This window comes from Schistocerca serialis, chromosome 1 (assembly GCF_023864345.2).
Source record: "Schistocerca serialis cubense isolate TAMUIC-IGC-003099 chromosome 1, iqSchSeri2.2, whole genome shotgun sequence".
Lineage (NCBI taxonomy): Eukaryota > Metazoa > Arthropoda > Insecta > Orthoptera > Acrididae > Schistocerca > Schistocerca serialis.
The window spans coordinates 1,269,615,786-1,269,639,404 of NC_064638.1; the positions used below are offsets into that span (position 1 = coordinate 1,269,615,786).

The 23,619-nt window shown below is 41.1% G+C and overlaps 1 protein-coding gene across 3 annotated transcripts in view; it reads right to left on the minus strand.

Annotated features, from left to right (window-relative positions):
• Nucleotides 1-23,619, minus strand: part of LOC126419459 (caspase-1-like) — a 93,949-nt gene that overhangs the window by 25,551 nt on the left and 44,779 nt on the right. For all 3 annotated transcript variants that reach the window (XM_050086657.1, XM_050086650.1, XM_050086665.1), the window contains exon 5: nt 17,534-17,654. In XM_050086657.1, the coding sequence (XP_049942614.1) occupies nt 17,534-17,654 (121 nt within the window). The remainder of the gene's footprint in view (nt 1-17,533; nt 17,655-23,619) is intronic.

Sequence of the window (23,619 nt, forward strand, 5' to 3'; positions counted from 1 at the left end):
GCAAGCAGTAAAGAAAACAAAAGAAAAATTAGGAGTAGGTATTAAAATTCATGGAGAAGAAATAAAAACTTTGAGGTTCGCCGATGACATTGTAATTCTGTCAGAGACAGCAAAGGACTTGGAAGAGCAGTTGAACGGAATGGACAGTGTCTTGAAAGGAGGATATAAGATGAACATCAACAAAAGCAAAAGGAGGATAATGGAATGTAGTCTAATTAAGTCGGGTGATGCTGAGGGAATTAGATTAGGAAATGAGGCACTTAAAGTAGTAAAGGAGTTTTGCTATTTGGGGAGCAAAATAACTGATGATGGTCGAAGTAGAGAGGATATAAAATGTAGGCTGGCAATGGCAAGGAAAGCGTTTCTGAAGAAGAGAAGTTTGTTAACATCCAGTATTGATTTAAGTGTCAGGAAGTCATTTCTGAAAGTATTCGTATGGAGTGTAGCCATGTATGGAAGTGAAACATGGACGATAAATAGTTTGGACAAGAAGAGAATAGAAGCTTTTGAAATGTGGTGCTACAGAAGAATGCTGAAGATTAGATGGGTAGATCACATAACTAATGAGGAAGTATTGAACAGGATTGGGGAGAAGAGAAGTTTGTGGCACAACTTGACCAGAAGAAGGGATCGGTTGGTAGGACATGTTCTGAGGCATCAAGGGATCACCAATTTAGTATTGGAGGGCAGCGTGGAGGGTAAAAATCGTAGAGGGAGACCAAGAGATGGATACACTAAGCAGATTCAGAAGGATGTAGGTTGCAGTAGGTACTGGGAGATGAAAAAGCTTGCACAGGATAGAGTAGCATGGAGAGCTGCATCAAACCAGTCTCAGGACTGAAGACCACAACAACAACAACAACAACCATTGATAGGTGTTGTAGCTCACCAGATCGAGTCTCGGCATCTGAGACCTAATATGCAATACAAACCACAGTCCATAATACACTAGCGCATTGTGCAGGATGATGACATCTAGCGGGCTGCAAATATAGTTCCGTGAGAGTTGCTTTGCAATAGACACTATATACCTAGTGTATCATCAGCTTTCCTTCTGACCGTGGCATCCAGGAATGGAAACATGACATCTTTCTCCACTCTCATTGTGAACTGTATATTCAGATGCAGCGAGTTCAGGTGCCAAAGAAACACAGCTAATGTCTCTGTTCCGTGGGGTCACACCACAAATATATTGTCTACATGCCGCCATAAGCCGGAAGATTTGAGACTTCTGACTGCAATGCTTTTTCCTCAAAGTCTTCCATAAAACAGTTGGCCACCACGGGAGAAAGAGGACTTCCCATGGCGACACCATCGCCTTGTACAAAATACTGGTCATGCAGTACGAAATAAGGAGAGGTAAGCACATGTTTAAACAACGTCACAATGTCGTTCCCAAACTGGCTGCTGGTATGCTCCAATGAGTCCTGCAAGGTTACTTCTGTAAATACAGATACTATGTCAATGATAACCAGAAGATCTGTCAGTTGTAGCTTCCCAGTGAGGTTGCAGAAGAGATGAGATAGGTGGGACATCTGCCAAATTTTAACACAAGCCCCATCAAGAAAGTCTGACATCAGGTCAGCAGAAAGGTAAGCTCTGCAGGACTTGCTAGCGGACAAAGATGTCGTCATTTTTTGCGCTGACAAGGGGAAAATAGCAAGATATAGGTGCTGCTCAACGATCCTATTGAGAGAGGATCCGACTGGCAAGATCCAATAAAAAACTTTAGATCATCTCAAAGTTCTATTCCTTCTAAAGTCATTTAGAGCTTACACCAACAGGCTGCAGTTCCCCCAAGACTGTACAGCCTATGGAAGACACACAAGGATGGGTATCCTCTTCACCCAATAGTAAGCAACACTGATGCTCCTATTTTCTGGCCAATCATCTTACTAAGCTGTTGGGACCTCTCATAGGCAAGCGTGACCACCATATCCAAAATTCAGAGTACCTCATACGATGCCTGAAGACGATGAAGGTTGGTTGGTTTGTGGGATTGAAGGGACCAGAATGCTATGGTCATCAGTCCGAAGACGATTAAGCTAAAACTGTCGGGTCTTTTGGTTAGCTTTGGCATTCCATCTTTATTTACGAAAGTACCCCTGCAGGACTTGTCAGAGCTTACCAGCAGCCAGTTTGAGAATGATATTGTGGCATTGTTTAAACAAGTACTTACCTCAACTTATTTCTGATTCAATGAACAGTATTTGTACAAGTGGATGGTGTTGCCATGGGAAGTCCTCTGTCCCTCGTGCTGGCCAACAGTTTTATGGAAGACTTTGAGGAAAAACTTCTACAGCAAGCAAGTTACATTCCTGCTTCTGGCGGTATGTAGGCGATACATTTGTGGTGTGGCCCCACATGTGTGTGTCTCCAGCATCTGAACCTACAGCATTCGAAAACACAGTTCACAATGAGGTGGAAAAAGAAGGCATTTTACCATTCCTGGATGTTATGGTCAGAAGGAAAGCTGATGGTACACTGGAACATAGTGTCTAAAGCAAACACACACACATCGAGCTATATTTGCGGGACAAAAGTTGCCTTCATTCTGCATAATGCAATAGTGTCTTACATTCTTTGGTGCATGGAGCCCATGTGATCTCAGATGCCGACAGTCTACTTGCTGAGCTATAACACCTAACAATGGTATTCCAACATAATGGCTATTCTGGTAGAAATGCGACGCATTCTATTCTAAGCAAACTGAAAGTGGGGATGTACATAAAAATGCAGAGCCACCCACTGCAAGGGCATTCTAACCCTATTTTAGCGGTATGTCTTCAAGAATAGAAAGAATCCTCAAATGGTACTACACTCCTGGAAATTGAAATAAGAACACCGTGAATTCATTGTCCCAGGAAGGGGAAACTTTATTGACACATTCCTGGGGTCAGATACATCACATGATCACACTGACAGAACCACAGGCACATAGACACAGGCAACAGAGCATGCACAATGTCGGCACTAGTACAGTGTATATCCACCTTTCGCAGCAATGCAGGCTGCTATTCTCCCATGGAGACGATCTTAGAGATGCTGGATGTAGTCCTGTGGAACGGCTTGCCATGCCATTTCCACCTGGCGCCTCAGTTGGACCAGCGTTCGTGCTGGACGTGCAGACCGCGTGAGACGACGCTTCATCCAGTCCCAAACATGCTCAATGGGGGACAGATCCGGAGATCTTGCTGGCCAGGGTAGTTGACTTACACCTTCTAGAGCACGTTGGGTGGCACGGGATACATGCGGACGTGCATTGTCCTGTTGGAACAGCAAGTTCCCTTGCCGGTCTAGGAATGGTAGAACGATGGGTTCGATGACGGTTTGGATGTACCGTGCACTATTCAGTGTCCCCTCGACGATCACCAGTGGTGTACGGCCAGTGTAGAAGATCGCTCCCCACACCATGATGCCGGGTGTTGGCCCTGTGTGCCTCGGTCGTATGCAGTCCTGATTGTGGCGCTCACCTGCACGGCGCCAAACACGCATACGACCATCATTGGCACCAAGGCAGAAGCGACTCTCATCGCTGAAGACGACACGTCTCCATTCGTCCCTCCATTCACGCCTGTCGCGACACCACTGGAGGCGGGCTGCACGATGTTGGGGCGTGAGCGGAAGACGGCCTAACGGTGTGCGGGACCGTAGCCCTGCTTCATGGAGACGGTTGCGAATGGTCCTCGCCGATACCCCAGGAGCAACAGTGTCCCTAATTTGCTGGGAAGTGGCGGTGCGGTCCCCTACGGCACTGCGTAGGATCCTACGGTCTTGGCGTGCATCCGTGCGTCGCTGCGGTCCGGTCCCAGGTCGACGGGCACGTGCACCTTCCGCCGACCACTGGCGACAACATCGATGTACTGTGGAGACCTCACGCCCCACGTGTTGAGCAATTCGGCGGTACGTCCACCCGGCCTCCCGCATGCCCACTATACGCCCTCGCTCAAAGTCCGTCAACTGCACATACGGTTCACGTCCACGCTGTCACGGCATGCTACCAGTGTTAAAGACTGCGATGGAGCTCCGTATGCCACGGGAAACTGGCTGACACTGACGGCGGCGGTGCACAAATGCTGCGCAGCTAGCGCCATTCGACGGCCAACACCGCGGTTCCTGGTGTGTCCGCTGTGCCGTGCGTGTGATCATTGCTTGTACAGCCCTCTCGCAGTGTCCGGAGCAAGTATGGTGGGTCTGACACACCGGTGTCAATGTGTTCTTTTTTCCATTTCCAGGAGTGTATGTCAAGTGTGGTTTTCAGCCACTAGTAACATTGAGGAATTAGCTGTGCTCGGTCAAAGACGAGACTTGTCTTAGGAAACTTAACATGTATTAAGATCCCATGCCAATCATACACACCTGGGGCAACCTGACTGATCAGCAGTAGCAGGGCATTGTCTGGACATGGGGCATTGCATGTTTTATGAAAAGACATAAATTTTCTGGGACTGTGTTGTTAAGGAGGCCATAAATATTGGCACGGCGGACAATCTTGTCAACAGGGATGCAGGTTTTCAACTAAGCACAGCCTGGCTGCCATTAAATCAAAACAGGGTAAACAAGAAATTCCAATTAATGACTCAGCACAATGTACTGTTGAGATTTAATTCGGTTTTTAACCACAGGAGTGTCCAGCAGCACAGTTATTGCCTGCAGTGCACACTCGAAAGGCCTTACTGCAGCTCCCAGCAGGGAGCACTAGGAGTGTTGTTTTCCACTAACTGCAAGCATCTTCCCACGCACGCATATTGCATGCTCCTGGCCTGATAAATTTCGATGTCGCTACATGATTATCATCAGTCTCATCTTGCAGCAGTGACAGCAGCATTTACCACCACCTGAAGTTGTCAATCAGTGGCATCGATGAAATACTGTGAGATTTGCACAATATGATCCAGTTCAAACCCGTGAAGTGTATCTGCATGTTCATATTTGTTGACTCTTCTATTAAGTATGTCATTTGAGTTCTGTCTGCAAGGAAGTCCTGTATCCAACCACAAATTTTCTCCAATAATTGGTAAGCGCGTATTTTGTTCACTAAACAACAGTGCTGCACTGTATCAGATGTTTCCCAGAAGTCAAGGAACACCGCATCAACTCTAGCACCTTTGTCTGTGGCACCCTGTGTCTCACAGATGAGCAGCATTTTTTTAAGATTTAAGTACTTTAAGATATCTTTCGGCAGGATCCATTTTATTTTTATAGAGAAAAAAAATTTATTCTCAAAAAACGTCATCATGTTTGACCATGAAAAATGCTCTATAAACTTACACAACAGACTGACCTAAGAAATATCGACCTATAATTATGCTGATCCATCTGACAAACCTTCTCGGAAATGGGAATTACTTTTCAAATTGCTAGGTAACCTTTGTTGCTTCAGTGATCTATGATAAACTACTGCCAGACAGTGTGGAGATCACGTATCCTCGAATGTTGAAATACTGGTTACATAATTTGGCCTTTATGAAAGTTTATTGCTTCACCACTGAGTAAGTGTTATATTGCTGCAACTAAAATTCATTTAGCATTGTGACATTTAAAAGTAATCTTTGTCCACTGACAATGCTTTCTGAAACACTGATTGTTGCTTCACATATGAAATTGACGTAGCGTTGCAGTAATGAGTGCACAATAATAACTGTGAAGCGGAATTGGTCGGCTGCATTCACCAATGTATTGATACCATATAATGTTAGCCTTAAGGTTTTAGTATAAATTGGTTTATGTCATGCTAGGTATATAGGACATTGTTAAACCTGAGTGTAGCTAAATTGGTTTGAAATGAATAATGAGTTCAGTAATAAATCACAGTGTCAGTGATCCACTGTTAACCGATATCAATCGAACCCTTCATTGTTCACTTCCTAAGAATTACCAGCAAAAGAAAGTATATAATTAGATCATTGAGTTGAAGAAGTGATAAATATTGCCTGTCATTAGAGTACACTAGTCAGTCATGTTATAAACAGAATCCAGACAGACCTACATTGCATCCTGCAACAATCTTCGGATCCCAGAGTCAGGTCAGCCTCCAAACATGTTGAATGAATTTTAAATTTTAGTGTAACCTGAAGTTTTCAAGTAACACTGGCCAAGAAAGAAGATACAGACAATGAATGATTATTCAGATCACAAAATTGTGTGTGCAGTGTACGTATCTTAACAATAATGGCTAGAGAAAGTGAGAACTTCCACTGCGTTAATGAGGATGACAGTGGCCATTGAAATAGCTTTGATATCGATGTTATTAATCAATTGGAACTAATTGACAGCATTCAAACTGTAGAAGCAACTGAATGTACACACTGAATCTGTACAGAGTGACTGACAACAATCATGTTGATAATTTATGAAGGGAGGATGTGTTAATAATTTTAAAAAAGTACAAAAAACTAGATGATCATGAGCAAAAGTTGAACAATGAAACAATCATCGGTTGGGTCAAGAACTGAAAGCAGATAATCAAAAATTGAGAGCTGATATGAACAAGGGGTTGAACAAAAATGTGATTGATATTTATAACAACTTGCAACAACTATTCACGGATTGGTAAAACAGGCTTAGGGAATGTATGTGTTTGTTTGTGTTTCTATCGACCTGCCAGCACTTCCGTATGGTAAGTCACACCATCTTTGTTTTTAAAGACTTACCATACGAAAGTGCTGGCAGGTCGAAAGACACACAAACATACACACAAAATTCTAGCTTTCGCAACCAACGGTTGCCTCATCAGGAAAGAGGGAAGGAGAGGGAAAGATGAAAGGATGTGGGTTTTAAGGAAGAGGGTAAGGAGTCATTCCAATCCCGGGAGCGGAAAGACTTACCTTAGTGGGAAAGGACAGGTATATACTCGCACACACACACATATCCATCCACACATACAGACACAAGCAGACATATTTAAAGACAAAAGAGTTTGGGCAGAGATGTCAGTCGAGGCGGAACTGTAGAGGCAAAGAAGTTGTTGAAAGACAGGTGAGGTATGAGTGGCGGCAACTTGAAATTAGCGGAGATTGAGGCCTGGCGGATAACGAGAAGAGAGGACATACTGAAGGGCAAGTTCCCATCTCCGGAGTTCGGATAGGTTGGTGTTGGTGGGAAGTATCCAGATAACCCGGACGGTGTAACACTGTGCCAAGATGTGCTGGCTGTGCACCAAGGCATGTTTAGCCACAGGGTGATCCTCATTACCAACAAACACTGTCTGCCTGTGTCCATTCATGCGAATGGACAGTTTGTTGCTGGTCATTCCCACATAGAATGCATCACAGTGTAGGCAGGTCAGTTGGTAAATCACGTGGGTGCTTTCACACGTGGCTCTGCCTTTGATCGTGTACACCTTCCGGGTTACAGGACTGGAGTAGGTGGTGGTGGGAGGGTGCATGGGACAGGTTTTGCACCAGGGGCGGTTACAAGGATAGGAGCCAGAGGGTAGGGAAGGTGGTTTGGGGATTTCATAGGGATGAATTAACAGGTTACGAAGGTTAGGTGGACGGCGGAAAGACACTCTTGGCGGAGTGGGGAGGATTTCATTTCCCACGTGGAATGTTTCCCTCTATATATATATATATATATATATATATATATATATATATATATATATATATATATATATATATATATATATATATAAAAACAAAGATGATGTGACTTACCAAATGAAAGTGTTGGCAGGTCGACAGACACACAAACATACACACAAAATTCAAGCTTTCGCAACAAACTGTTGCCTCATCAGGAAAGAGGGAAGGAGAGGGAAAGACGAAAGGATGTGGGTTTTAAGGGAGAGGGTAAGGAGTCATTCCAATCCTGGGAGTGGAAAGACTTACCTTAGGGGGGAAAAAAGGACGGGTATACACTCGCACACACACACATATCCATCCACACATATACAGACACAAGCAGACATATTTAAAGACAAAGAGTTTGGGCAGAGATGTCAGTCGAGGCGAAAGTGCAGAGGCAAAGATACTGTTGAATGACAGGTGAGGTAGGAGTGGCGGCAACTTGAAATTAGCGGATATTTGAGGCCTGGTGGATAACGGGAAGAGAGGATATATTGAAGAGCAAGTTCCCATCTCCGGAGTTCGGATAGGTTGGTGTTAGTGCGAAGTATCCAGATAACCCGGACGGTGTAACACTGTGCCAAGATGTGCTGGCCGTGCACCAAAGCATGTTTAGCCACAGGGTGGTCCGCATTACCAACAAACACTGTCTGCCTGTGTCCATTCATGCGAATGGACAGTTTGTTGCTGGTCATTCCCACATAGAATGCGTCACAGTGTAGGCAGGTCAGTTGGTAAATCACGTCGGTGCTTTCACACGTGGCTCTGCCTTGGATCGTGTACACCTTCCGGGTTACAGGACTGGAGTAGGTGGTGGTGGGAGGGTGCATGGGACAGGTTTTACACCGGGGGCGGTTACAAGGGTAGGAGCCAGAGGGTAGGGAAGGTGGTTTGGGGATTTCATAGGGATGAACTAAGAGGTTACAAAGGTTAGGTGGATGGCGGAAAGACACTCTTGGTGGAGTGGGGAGGATTTCATGAAGGATAGATCTCATTTCAGGGCAGGATTTGAGGAAGTCGTATCCCTGCTGAAGAGCCACTTCAGAGTCTGATCCAGTCCCGGAAAGTATCCTGTCACAAGTGGGGCACTTTTGTGTTTCTTCTGTGGGAGGTTCTGGGTTTGAGAGGATGAGGAAGTGGCTCTGGTTATTTGCTTCTGTACCAGGTCGGGAGGGTAGTTGCGGGATGCGAAAGCTGTTGTCAGGTTGTTGGTGTAATGGTTCAGGGATTCCGGACTGGAGCAGATTCGTTTGCCACGAAGACCTAGGTTGTAGGGAAGAGACCGTTTGATGTGGAATGGGTGGCAGCTGTCATAATGGAGGTACTGTTGCTCTATATATGAATATAATAGAGGGAAACATTCCATATGGGAAAAATATATCTAAAAACAAAGATGATGTGACTTACCAAACGAAAGTGCTGGCACGTCGATAGACGCACAAACAAACACAAACATACACACAAAATTCAAGCTTTCGCAACAAACGGTTGCTTCATCAGGAAAGAGGGAAGGAGAGGGAAAGAGGGAAGGAGAGGGAAAGACGAAAGGATATGGGTTTTAAGGGAGAGGGTAAGGAGTCATTCCAATCCCGGGAGCGGAAAGACTTACCTTAGGGGAAAAAAGGACAGGTATACACTCGCACACTCACACGTATCCATCCACACATACACAGACACAAGCAGACATGTGCTGCATGAAGAATCGCTTATAACTGCAGTTTGTACAGCCCTTTCTGCCTAGCGCTTGAATCATCACTGACAAGAGAATGTGCAAGTTTTGAGCATAAACCATTCCAAAAATGTCTCAAATTGTTAATTTTTTGAATAACTTCCAGTTCATATATGCAGCTAAACTGCTGCAGGTGTAATTGTTACATAAGAGACTAGATGAAGAAGGAAAATCAAGAAGTATGTTGTTTCATTACAGACTACTTCCACCTATCGGAACTTTCAATACTTGACATTATGTATTTTATAAAAATTTCCTGTAGCACAGCTGTTATAATTCTTGAATGTTATATATCTGGAACAATTCCTTGTTTATTCCCTGTAGTTGTTGCGCAAATAGATCGTATCTATTAGATGACGAAAATAAACCATTTCCTTCCACAGGGCACACCAGATAAAGGGAAGAATAATGCATTTGGGCACTTCACAGTATTTACTAATTTTATTGGAGTAAGAAATGATTGTGGCCATTGTTCTGCATATTTTGCTGCTTAGCAGGCACACCTGATCAGATTCGTAAAGCATGTTGATGCAAGTTGACTGCAAAAATGACTGAATTTTAACAATACTGTTCCACTGATAAACCTGAAATGACAAAGAGCTATCAGAAACTATACAGTCCAACAAGTTTCTGGAATGCGCTATAACATATAAAAACTTCCTTATCAATTGGATGAATGACAATATGTTCCGGGTGTACTCAGAATTACATAATCTGTGTATTCATCATCCTCCTAAAGACAAGGTTATTCTAAATGATGGATCCATTTTCAAAACTTCATAGTTATTCTCAATTACAAATCCAAACTGAACAAGCTTTATACCAATGAAAAGAGGAAGTTTCAAAGTTTTTCATAATGTTTGATATCAACTTAATAATTTGTAATTGATTAGTTTAAATAATTATTTAACAGAAATGTGATAAATTTTATAAATGGTAAATGTGGCCACAGTTGGCTGCACGTCAAACATTGACACGGTAGCCAAACTCATCCCACACACGCGAAAGCGCATCTGCTGTTACTGAGTGCATGGCAACAGTGATCATGTTCCTCAGATTGTTCAGAGTAGTTGGTAGGGGCGGGACGTAACCAGATTCCTTCACATAATCCATTAGAAATAGTCGCAGGGTGTGAGATCAGGTGATCTCGGTGGCCAGAAGTGAGGAGCCAGGTCCTCCTCAAGTCCCCTGTGACCGATCCAGTGCTGACGAAGGGAATCATTCACAAAGCCCCTCATACATCACGGTGCCAATGGGGTGGAGCTCCATCCTGTTGGAAAATACAAGTCCTGGGAATCTTCCATAATTTGACGGAACAGCCATTGTTCCAAGTAGGTGATTCCCGTTACAGTTCTTTCTGCAAAGAGAAATGGTCCATAAACCTTTGTATGGGATACGGCACAGAACACGTTGATCTTCGGTGAGTCTCTTTCATGTTGCAATGGTGAATGTGGATTTTCCAAACGCCATATGCGAACATTGTACTTGTTGACTTTTCCACCAAGATGGAACATCGCTTCGCCGCTACAAATTACATGCTGTAGAAATGCGTCATCCTCCATCTTTGCTAGCACATAACCATAAAATGCGAGACACTTCTCTTTGTCATTCGGGTTGAGAGTCTGCACAATTTGTAACCGGTAGGGCTTGTCCAGCAAATGTCATCTCATAACTTTCGATACAGTTGGATGGAGTATTCCAAGTTCTTGACTGGCTCTATTGGTAGACTTACTGGGACTGCGCACAAAGCTTTCTTGAATCCGTCAGATATCATCTGCTGATACATGAGGTCGGCCTGTGCTTTCTCCTTTGCACACACTCCCAGTCTGTTTAAATTGCTTAAACCAACGGCTAATGCTGGTGGTTACATACCGAATTTGGAACGAAATGCCCACTGCACTGCAATTTGCAACTCGCTTTTCGCTAACAAGAATGCAGAAAACCTTGGGCTCCACAGTTGCCATCTCACTGACAACTGACAGTGAAACAGAATGGCAGCCCTATTGCCGCGCGAACTCTACCGGCCGCTTATGAAACCATCACCGTCTCCCCACCAAAAACTTTGAAACTTTCTCTTTTCACTTGTATAAAGTTTGTTCATTTTGGATTTGTACTTGAATACATACCTTTTTTTTTTTTTTTTTTAAATGGGTCCATCATTTAGAATAACCCGGTAGGTAATTTAGCCACATCTGCACTTGAATCCCTGCAAATCTTGGGGAAAGAGAAATCAGTAAGTTAACATATTTTGCATATTCTCATTCAATAATGTCCTATGGAATTATGTTCTGGGGTAACTCATCTTAAAGAAAGAAAGTCTTCATTCCTCGAAAACATGCTTTAAGAATAATATGTGGTGCTCGCACATGATCATCTTGTAGATGTCTGTTTAAGGAGTTGGGCATTTTGACTTTCCAATTTATTTATTCCCTCATGAAGTTCATTGTAAATAATTCATTGCACTTCAAAGAAGAACAATGATTTACATAATTACAATACCAGAGGAAAAAATGACATTCATTACACCACATTAAGGTCGTCTTTAGAACAAAAAGAGGTGTAAAATTTTGCGACTAACATTTTTACCACTTATGCCCTATATTAAATGTCTGACTGACAGCAAGGTAAAATTTGAAAACAACCAGAAAAAAATTTCTCCTTGACAACCCCTCCTACTCCATAGAAGAATTTCTATTACTGTAAGATTTGCCATGCAAAATGATCCATGGAACATGAAACTAACGAACATCCAGATCAAGAGTCCAAGGCTGAAACAATACTAGTTTCTGCATCTGGTATGAAGACACTTCGGGCATAACTTTAAAAATTATTCTCTCTCATTTTTCCAGATTTTACTAATTCGATTACAAGATTTCAGCAACAAAACAGTTCTCTTTTTTAAATTTTTGGTGCTGATTTGCCTAGAGGTTCTTGAAGACATATAAAACTGCAGAAATAGGAACCCACTGATACTTATCACCAGCATCATTGTATTCAAATGTGTAATAGCATTCATTGACTGCAGAAGCATTATTATTATTATTATTATTATTATTATTATTATTATTATTTTTTTTTTTTTTTTTTTTTTTTTTTTTTTTTTTTTTTTTTTTTTTTTTTTTTTTTTTTTTTTTGCTCGAAATGATAAAGTGCGGTTTGCACACAGGACATGTCCTCTAAAAACTTTGTAATTTCGCCAATTCCTGTACCAAATACGAGGGCATGCTGAAAATAATGCCTCCAAAGTTTTAAATAAAGGTTATTGAAGTTCTACATCTTTATTCTTCATGTCTACGTATTTATGTCATAACCAAGTCACCCTGGCTATGACCATTTCTCCCAACAAGTGACCAGTTTGTTGATACCATCACTGACTTTGTTGCACCACTTCATCACTACCAAAGTGAAGTCCTCTAAAGTACTTAAGTTCTGGAAACAGATGAAAAGTCGGGACTACATGGATGACGATGATCGGTAACTATGAATTCAAGGCATCAGATTGTTGTGGATGTTGCAGTGTTTTTGTGTGGTGTGACATTGTCATGCAGGAGGAGAGGGATCTGTGTGTGTTCGTGTGTGTGGATGAAGTCTTTGAACTCTAACCTCGACTACAGCATGCCATTTCTCACACACTGACATCATTATATTACACTTTACAATTCAGAGCCTTATAGCTGCAGAGGGCTGCAAATTTGCAGATGTGAAGAATAAAGACACAGACTGTTAAATAATAGTTGTTTTATTTAAAAAGTTTTAAGAGTTTTCACATAACAAATTTGAAGGCCTTATTTTTCAGCACATCTTCATCATTCACTGAATCTGTTTAGCCAGGTTGCAGAAGCCTGTAAGCCAGCATAGTTTATCTTTCATGTAATTCAGAGGGCCTAGTCTCTTATATCTCCCTCATTAATGCTGAACTGACTGAAATGAACAGTTTTAAATCATTCGAGTGCTTTTTCTTTCACACATTTGCGAATTTCATTTTAGCACATATTTCATACTTTGTGTAACTCTTTCTTACATTTATACAGTTAACTTCAAGATTTTTATGAACCAGCTTTGCACACTGCTTAACTGCAAGCAAGCTTTGCACACTGCTTAACTGCAAGCAAGCTTTGCACACTGCTTAACTTCAAGTGCTTTCTCTCTCAATCGTTTCACTATAAATGTACAGCATTTCCTTTGTCACTAAAAGCTATTATTGTACACCTTTTCTTTGGGCTAGGAAGGAAATGCAATTTTGTTCTGGGCTATAGCTAGCACAATAATCATCTTTCTAAAGTCAGTTCATGGATCTTCAGTTACTTCCTGATTCTTCTACTGTTTACACTATTTCTAACAAAATATCGACATAATTTGAATGAATTCCCAGAAATTAACTAAGAAGTAACAATTCAGTGAAGTAGATGCTTTTGATTGCATACCACATTCTCTATATTTCATCTTTGCAAGTTTGCAAACATTAATTTGCGCGGCTGCATGCCCGAAATTTAATGGATTATTCATTACGCCGCGAGAAGTTGAAAATGCACATTAATTGGATTTCCCATTATTGTGAAACTCGAATCTGCACAAAGACAGATGCTATTAGCAAGCAAATACAAACAAAACATGAAGAAAATTAATTCAGTTTTGTCTCCATTGTTAACACTTAGCGATACTGAAAACAAAACTGCTAATTATTATGGATGTTAAATGAGTTGCAAATTAGAACAAATAGTAGCTAAACAATTGTGTAAGAGGATCAGCAGAAACTGAAATTTGCTTTGCAAATTCCTTTCACATTGTGGCTTGTTATCTGTTTATACCAAGGATATGTGCCAGCTATCTGCTTCAGCTACGGCAGGGGTGCACATTTATCCATCTGCCAAGCGAGCTATAATTTAGCAAATTTCAACATTTTATTAAATACCGGGTGATCAAAAAGTCAGTATAAATTTGAAAACTTAATAAACCAAGGAATAATGTAGATAGATGGATAAAAATGTGTGTCAATATGTACCTCTCTGCCTACATTATTCCGTGATTTATTCAGTTTTCAAATTTATACTGACTTTTTGATCACCCGGTATACTTGCAGTGTGTCTTAGCAGCAAAAATTCTGCCACTGCATTTCTTTTGCTCTATTCTTCCTGAATAAAAATTTTCAGAGCAGGTTTTGATTCGTAGGACTAGACAGTTCCCTTGTCAGGACAGTAAACAGAGGAAGAAGCCAAGTTTGCTCGAGTTCAGTTTCAATCTCACAGCAACAAGAAATCTGTCTATTGAACCAAGGACATGCTTCTGATCTTGAAATTAATGACAACTAACTGGATAAATTCGTCAAGGGTAAACATAATGGCAATGCTGAGCTCTTTCCATCTCGTTCCCAATGGACAATTTAATGTTTCATGTTCAAGGATTTCAAATGAATCAGCATTTGTGTATAGCAAACGTATTTTTAGTGGCTACACACAGGGAATGTTCAGCATGGAAAATTTTACATCACCTGCAGAGTTAGAAACAACATTCTCAATTGAGTATCAGTCCCAGGATTGACATAACAAGGTATGTTACTTACTAAACCGTCACAAGTATGATGAGGATAGCAATCTGAACTTAACAGCAGTCGTAAAGAAGAATTTGAGGTAGAACAGTGGATCGAAAAAATGTGGGAAGAAGAAAGATAAGAGAAATGTATAAAATTTTGGAAACAGAAAGAGGGGAAAAAAATGATTGTAAAGCGAAGAGAAAGAAATTTCATGTTTACAGTCGAGTGATAATTCATAATGTCTTTCACAACTTTGACTTGTGTAGAAATTCATTAGTGTATATAAAATTACATCAACGAACTGTTTCAAACTATAATACAGATGACGACAATTAATATGTTTAATGGAATGGGCACAGAGAATTGTACTGCCAAATATTATGGCCTCTTTCTCCTCTGCTGTTCATGAGGTGCCAGTGAGGGATGCCATGACACTTACGGTATAGTGTATGCAAGAAGGTGAGGCATGAGGGGTGGTGGGGGGGGGGGGGGGAGGGGGGGGGGGGAAGGCAGCACAACAACACAATACTTCACTTGCGTGTGATGAAGTAAATGACAGTCAAGCTCTGTACAAAGCTTAGGACCTGCAAAAGCTGTGAGTGATTAAAATAAAATAGTGGGACATTGAACATTTTCATGTCCAGATGCTCAAAGTTCACAGGAATTATTTATGTACAAACATGTATTTATTTATATGTGTCACGAATTTCTCTCTGACACCTTCTAATGTTCGTTCGTCATTTCTGAACATATTTTTACCACTTATGTAATGAACCTTTAAGTATAATATATCTTGTGTGTAAATTTTAACCATAACCTGATTACTTTTGCTATGTAGATATATTTGGTCTTACTCGTGCTGTTTTCTTATGCTATTGAGCACAGCAGTGGTAACAGTCCAGTTGCGAAACTGAGTCTGCATTGATTAGTCACACTCACTAATGTGTTCAGGCTAATTATTTGTGCCACATTCTGACAGCCTTATAGCTTCAGTGTGAAGTGTGGCATATGGAACATTGCCAAAACTGAAGAGTTAAATTGGTCTGGAATGAGGAATACGTTCAGAATATTAAATCATACAGACAGTGATCCACTATTAACTGTTGGCAGTTGAACCTTTCATTGCCCATTTCCTAAAAATTACAAGCAGTAGGAGGTACACAATTAAATCCTTGAGGTGAATAGGCAAGAGGTGGCATGTATCATTAAAGCAGACCAAATGGTAGAGTTATGAATGGGAGTGAGTTCTTTGGCACAATATCTGTAGAACCTCACATGTATCTCATTGGTCTAGTTGCCTTTATACTGGTGATTTTCTATTCTGCAACTGCTTATCTAACCATCTGCCACTCTGTCGCCTGCACAGTAACTGAAATAATTAACTGTATTATGATCCTCCATGGTGTAATGATTTACAATGACAAAATTCAGTATTTCATTCTTCTCTCTGCCCACCCAACAATTTGCTCAGCATTGCCCAATTTAATTTAACTACTCTGCATTACTCGCATTTTATTTTTATTGAAGAAACTAATTAATCTTGTAATCAGTTTTCAAGATGCTATCCACTCCATTCCACTGATTCTCAGACTCCTTTTCGTCTCTGGTAGAATTATTCTGTCATCGCCAGATGTCAAAGCTTTTATTTCTTCTTCCGAAACTTTAGTTCTCTTTCCAAACTTCTCCTTCCTTTTATTTACTTCTTCTTTGATATACAGACAGAGCAACAACGTAGCTAGATTTCAGCCATGTCCCACTCTTGTAAAAAACTGCTGCCTCCCAAACAAACCTTATGGATTGAGTCAAAGATTAGTTTACCCCATGGAGGCCCTTCTGCTATGCTGCTGAATTAGTGGCTGGTTCAAGCTCTTAACTATGGTACTTCACACGATTTGTTAGTGCACTGCCCACAATAAGTGTGATATCACTTTTCATGTTTACAATATCCCTGTAAAGATTATAACAACAAAGATTATCAGTTTTTGACAATATAATGTAATTGGATAGATAAAAAAGTCTACCCACTAACCGTCGGAAGGAGAACAAACATACAATGCAGTTCTTATGTATGCAATCTTTCAGAGCCAGTGGCTCCTTTCTCTAGCAGAAGGGTTGAAGACAAACGGGTGAAGGAGATGGTCTGAACAGGTTTAAAAGGGGTAGAGTTTGGAAAAGTCATCCAGAACCCCGGGTCAGAGGAAACTTACTAGACAGGATGAGAATAAAAGACTGATTCCTTCAGTCTTTCCTTCTCATCCCGTTTAAGTCTCCCCTTACCCCGGGTTCCGGGTGACTTCTACCCCTTTTCCTAAACTTCTCCAGACTTTTCTTTCACCCCTCCTCCTTTGCCCTTCAACCATTCTGCCAGGAGGAGGAACCACTGCCTCCAAAAGCTTGTGTATGTAAATTGTGTGTGTGTGTGTGTGTGTGTGTGTGTGTATCTGATGAAGAACTTTGTCTGAAAGCTGATTTTCACAGTCAACCATTCAGTGCCTCCTGTAAGTAAGTAGGCATATGTTTGAGACTTGAAAATGTTTATACAGTTTCATTTGATTAATCCTCCTGTACGTGATGACCAGGAATCTATCCAGTTCATATTTTATTACAGTTATAGCCTGAAATAAATTCTGAACATATCGGTCCAGGTTTTACTATTTTGTACAATACTGGTCTTAAGGCTGCACTTACAAAAATATTATGATTTACCTGGAACTGTCGAATATGCTATCAGGAAGTCTGCTTGCGTTGGAATCCTATATGAAAGTGGGGCACCATCTGTTTCCGTTCTCAGTGTAATCCCACCATCCAACTTGTCACCCTGGCATGCCTGAAACACAGTAAAAGAGTAGCACATTCAAACTTTTTTGTATGTTCAGGAAAGCACAACAACAGGGTGTATACGCAGACATGGAAAAAAAATTCCCAGATTTTTCCCGGATTTTCTGGTTAAAAATAAACTTTCTCCTGGTGAAAATACACCTTTTCTGTGCTAAGTGACAGTATACTTTTCCTTGGAATTGTAGAACTTATCAATCCTTTGAATGGTTATAGTTTTATACACCATCATAGAATTTCCCGGCACATTAGAAAGCGAAACTTGGGGACAAAAACATGATTTGGAACAATCTTTGATGTGCAGCAACATCTACGTTGCTTAAAATTCGATTACGAAAGTACTTTTATAAGCCAGTCATAGCTCATGTCACATGATCTCGTCAGCCGATGACAGCAGATATTCAGAGCATAGGACATGCGATGTGTCAGCCAATAGCAACATCACTTAAGTAGCGCCAACGCACAAATAGAAAAAGTTAATGGTTTAAATTAATATAGTGTTGCAAATACTAACAAAGAGATAGAGGGGCTGGTCAGTACTTACCTCAGCTCAGTACAGCCGATAGATACACAAAAAACAGAACATAAAATTTTTATCCTGGCTTTCAGAACTTTGTTCCTTCGTCAGGGAGGAGAGGGGGGAAAAAGAGAAAGAAGGGAAAGCGGATTCAGTTACTCACAACCCAGGTTATGAAGCAACAGGAGAAAGGTAAACAGGGAGGGTAGCAAAGATGGAGGCATGGGTGTCAGAGGGAAGCCAAAGATATTCTACTGTAAGTACTGTGCCAGCTTCAAACCGAAGAGGATGGATACAGAAGTAAAGAGGTATATAGTATAAAGATAAACGAAAATATGTACGATGAAAAGATGCGTGAATGGCTAAAGAGGAAAGGGAAAGAGGAGATGACTGAAGAGTAAATGGGAGTGAGGTTGGTTAACGTAGGTTCAGTCCAGGGGGATGGCGAGATGAAAGGATGTGTTAGAGTGCAAGTTCCCATCTCCGCAGTTCCAAGGGACTGGTGTTGGGTGGGAGAAGCCAAATGGCACGTACGGTGTAGCAGGTTCCTAGGTCCCTAGAATTATGCTGGAGGGCATGCTCCGCTACTGGGTATTGGACACCAACTAGGCAGACAGTTCGTCTGTGCCCGTTCATGTGCTCAGAAGGGTGGAAATAAAATAAAATCTGAAACTAATAACATATTTCAGCCTTCCGTAATTATGTGGATGTATATTAATTCACTTGATAGCTCCCGGCCACAGAAATCCGTTTTGTTTCCACTTGACATGAGAGCAATACCGTATTTACTCGAATCTAAGCCGCACTTTTTTTCTGGTTTTTGTAATCCAAAAAACCTCCTGCGGCTTAGAATCGAGTGCAAAGTAAGCGGAAGTTCTGAAAAATGTTGGTAGGTGCCGCCACAACTGAAAAATGTTGGTAGGTGCCGCCACAACTAACTTCTGCCGTCGAATATATGTAGTGCTACACAGGCATGCTTTGCAGGCACAAAGATAAATACTGGCGCCAAAACCTCTGCGTCATTTAAAAAAAAAAAATTGTGGAAGACGAGCTTTTTTTCTCCGCCCCGAGTTTCGACCACTGTATTTTCATACATTATCCAACGAAGTAAATACAAATTAAGTATAGTTCATCTTCGAATTTAGCAACATTTCAATGTACTACGAAAATCCGACTGGCGAGACTGTTTGGGATGTTTGTCAATATGGCCAACTCTTATGTTCTGAATTTTTTCTTACCTGTGAGAAGAGATGGTTGTTAATAGGAACTTATATGAATTGTGAATCACATGCAATATTCTCTTCACAATAAGAATAATACGAATATAAACATTTTGCCATGTATTCTTTCGTGTCTGCTGCTATCTCATTTAACCAGTATGCCTAATTAACAACGAAACTAGAGTGAGACAACAGCAAACGCGGAAGAATATACATATCATGTCATGTTTATATTCGTATTATTCTTGTGCCTAATAGTGATACATTCAGAAATGGAGCACGGCAATTGACTAGATTTTTAAATCTAAGATGACTAATTTCTATGCAGAATGTAATGTACTAAAGAGGCGTCTGCAAAGATTTTCAAACGGAGAAAATTTTTCGCTAAACTCTCGTTCAGAACATCATCTATCATACGCATTCTATTATTTGATTCTTGTTGATCATTATCAAAGAAAGCAGCAGTGTAAGTAACAACAAATAGCAGTCTCTTGCCATTGTTTCGCTAATGAGACGATTCCTCTCTCTTTTTTTCTTTAATTGTAAGCGGCGGTAGTGTGCACAAAAGCAAGCCACGCGCGAGCGGCGACAGGCCGTAAACACAGAATGCAACAAACAAGCTTGACACAGTATAGTAATACATTTTTAGCTTAGAGTGACGTAAACACCTATAACAAAGAGAACGGCACTTATCATATCAAAGAAAAATAAGCAATCAATTCAAACCAGACGAAGCACGTGAAAAAGGAAGGGTACCCGTATAAATACGGACGGAGTGCCTGACGCATAGCAATGGCTTAAATTTGTTAAATTTTTTTTCCTTGATTTCGAGTCTCATTTTTCAGGTGCGGTTTAGATTTGAGTGCGGCTTAGATTCGAGTAAATACGGTAAACGAAGAGGAAACACCAAAATCACTAAACTTAAACACAGGTCACGTGGAAACTACCCACCTCCCCACTACAACTAAGATCGCTCTGTGCATCAGCCTGATAGAGTATAAATCTCTCTATGGAGTGAGCATTTGGATGAGCAAAACGAGAAATCTTTGTGTAACATCTCCTGTTGCTCAAGTGACGTGGTATTGGGATGGCACATTTTAGCCCGTATAATGCTTAGCGTATTTTGAGTGTTATTAATTTGCTAGAACAGATAGATCACCTTCGGAAGTATCCTGAAACTTTGTATACACATTTTGTGGACATTTTAAAAATTTTATATCTGGAACTAAAATAGTTTTAAAGCTGTGAAGAGCATGAGTATTGTGCTTTTCCTCCACAGTATCATAGCTCAGTGCCACTTTACTAACGTTTTTTTCTGGTGCAGGAAAAGGAGTGACAGCCAACAATACCTTTTTAGGTTTTCTATTACATTTATTCATGCTGTCGAATTAATTACTTCACAATGACATTGTATTGGGCGCCGAAGCATCGTGGGGAAGGGGGGGGGGGGGGGGGGGACGCATTCGTAGCAATGAAATTGTTACTGTAAATAAGCAATTTACACGACCTGCTTTATTTATTTGACAGCCAATAATATTTTTTTAGGTTTTCTATTGCACTAATTCATATTGTCAAATCTTTGTTCCAATTAGTTATCTTACAAACACACTGTGTATTGGGTGCCAATGCATCACTATCAAAGCATTCTGCAGCTAAGTGTTTAGAGTGCACTTTAAAATATTTTGTAGGGACGAAATTCTTTCTTTTTATTTTGTGGAGCTATATTTTGACACACTGTTCATCTTTTGGGAAACTAGAATACAAAAGTTATATAATGTAGGAAACCGTCTCATGCCGAAGTACTTAGATACACACAAGGGTTTGAGGACCTCAAAAACTGGAGGAAATTAATCACACTGTCTTATATAAATTTTATCTGAAGATGAACATAGAACAAATACATCACTTACTGGCAGCTTCAATGCACTTGCAAATTTATCTAGCATTTCTCTCATAAACACAATAAGGGGGGAGGGGGGGTGGAACATGCAGAAGTTTGCTCTACACCACAAAACATTACAATACCACATCTCTATATTTTTCTCCCCTTGAACCATGGACCTTGCCGTTGGTGGGGAGGCTTGCGTGCCTCAGCGATACAGATGGCCGTACCGTAGGTGCAGCCACAATGGAGGGGTGTCTGTTGAGAGGCCAGACGAAAGTGTGGTTCCTGAAGAGGGGCAGCAGCCTTTTCAGTAGTTGCTGGGGCAACAGTCTGGATGATTGACTGATCTGGCCTTGTAACACTAACCAAAACGGCCATGCTGTGCTGGTACTCCGAACGGCTGAAAGCAACGGGAAACTACAGCCGTAATTTTTCCCAAGAGCATGCAGCTTTACTGTTTGGTTAAACGATGATGGCGTCCTCGTGGGTAAAATATTCCGGAGGTAAAATAGTCCCCCATTCGGATCTCCTGGCAGGGACTACTCAAGAGGATGTCGTTATCAGGAGAAAGAAACCTGGCGTTCTATGGATCGGAGCGTGGAATGTCAGATCCCTTAATCGGGCAGGTAGGTTAGAAAATTTAAAAAGGGAAATTGATAGTTTAAAGTTAGATATAGTGGGATTTAGTGAAGTTCGGTGGCAGGAGGAACAAGACTTTTGGTCAGGTGAGTACAGGGTTATAAATACAAAATCAAATAGGGGTAATGCAGGAGTAGGTTTAATAATGAATAAAAAAATAGGAGTACGGGTAAGCTACTACAAACAGCATAGTGAACACATTATTGTGGCCAAGATAGATACGAAGCCCACATCAACTACGGTAGTACAAGTTTATATGCCAACTAGCTCTGCAGATGAAGAAATTGATGAAATGTATGATGAGATAAAAGAAATTATTCAGGTAGTGAAGGGAGATGAAAATTTAATAGTCATAGGTGACTGGAATTCAAGAGTAGGAAAAGGGAGAGAAGGAAACATAGTAGGTGAGTATGGATTGGGGGTAAGAAATGAAAGAGGAAGCCACATGGTAGAATTTTGCACAGAGCATAACTTAATCATAGCTAACACTTGGTTCAAGAATCATAAAAGAAGGTTGTATACATGGAAGAATGCTGGAGATACTAGAAGGTATCAGATAGATTATATAATGGTAAGACAGAAATTTTGGAACCAGGTTTTAAATTCTAAGGCATTTCCAGGGACAGATGTGGACTCTGACCACAATCTATAGGTTATGAACTGTAGATTAAAACTGAAGAAACTGCAAACAGGTGGGGATTTAAGGAGGTGGCACATGGATAAACTGACTAAACCAGAGGTTGTACAGAGTTTCAGGGAGAGCATAAGGGAACAATTGACAGGAATGGGGGAAAGAAATACAGAAGAAGAAGAATGGATAGCTCTGAGGGATGAAGTAGTGAAGGCAGCAGAGGATCAAGTAGGTAAAAAGACGAGGGCTAGTAGAAATCATGGGAAACAGAAGAAATATTGAATTTAATTGATGAAAGGAGAAAATATAAAAATCCAGTAAATGAAGCAGGAAAAAAGGAATACAAACATCTCAAAAGTGAGAGTGATAGGAAGTGCAAAATGGCTACGCAGGGAGGGCTAGAGGAAAAATGTAAGGACGTTGAGGCTTATCTCACTAGGGGTAAGATAGATACTTCCTACAGGAAAATTAAAGAGACCTTGGGAGTAAAGAGAGCCACTTGTAGTATGAATATCAAGAGCTCAGATGGAAACCCAGTTCTAAGCAAAGAAGGGAAAGCAGAAAGGTGGAAGGAGTATATAGAGGGTCTATACAAGGGCGATGTACTTGAGGACAATATTTTGGAAATGGAAGAGGATGTAGATGAAGATGAAATGGGAGATACAATACTGCGTGAAGAGTTTGACAGAGCACTGGAAGACTTGAGTCGAAACAAGGCCCCGGGAGTAGACAACATTCCAATAGAACTACTGATGGCCTTGGAAGAAAAAAATATGGTTCAAATGGCTCTGAGCACTATGCGACTTAAATTCTGAGGTCATCAGTCGCCTAGAACTTATAGCTAATTAAACCTAACTAACCTAAGGACATCACACACATCCATGCCTGAGGCAGGATTCGAACCCGCAACCGTAGCGGTCGCCCGGTTCCAGACTGTTGAGCCTAGAACCTCACGGCCACTCCGGCCGGCTCCCTTGGAAGAGCCAGTCCTGGCAAAACTCTACCATCTGGTGAGCAAGATGTATGAGTCAGGTGAAATACCCTCAGACTTCAAGAAAAATATAA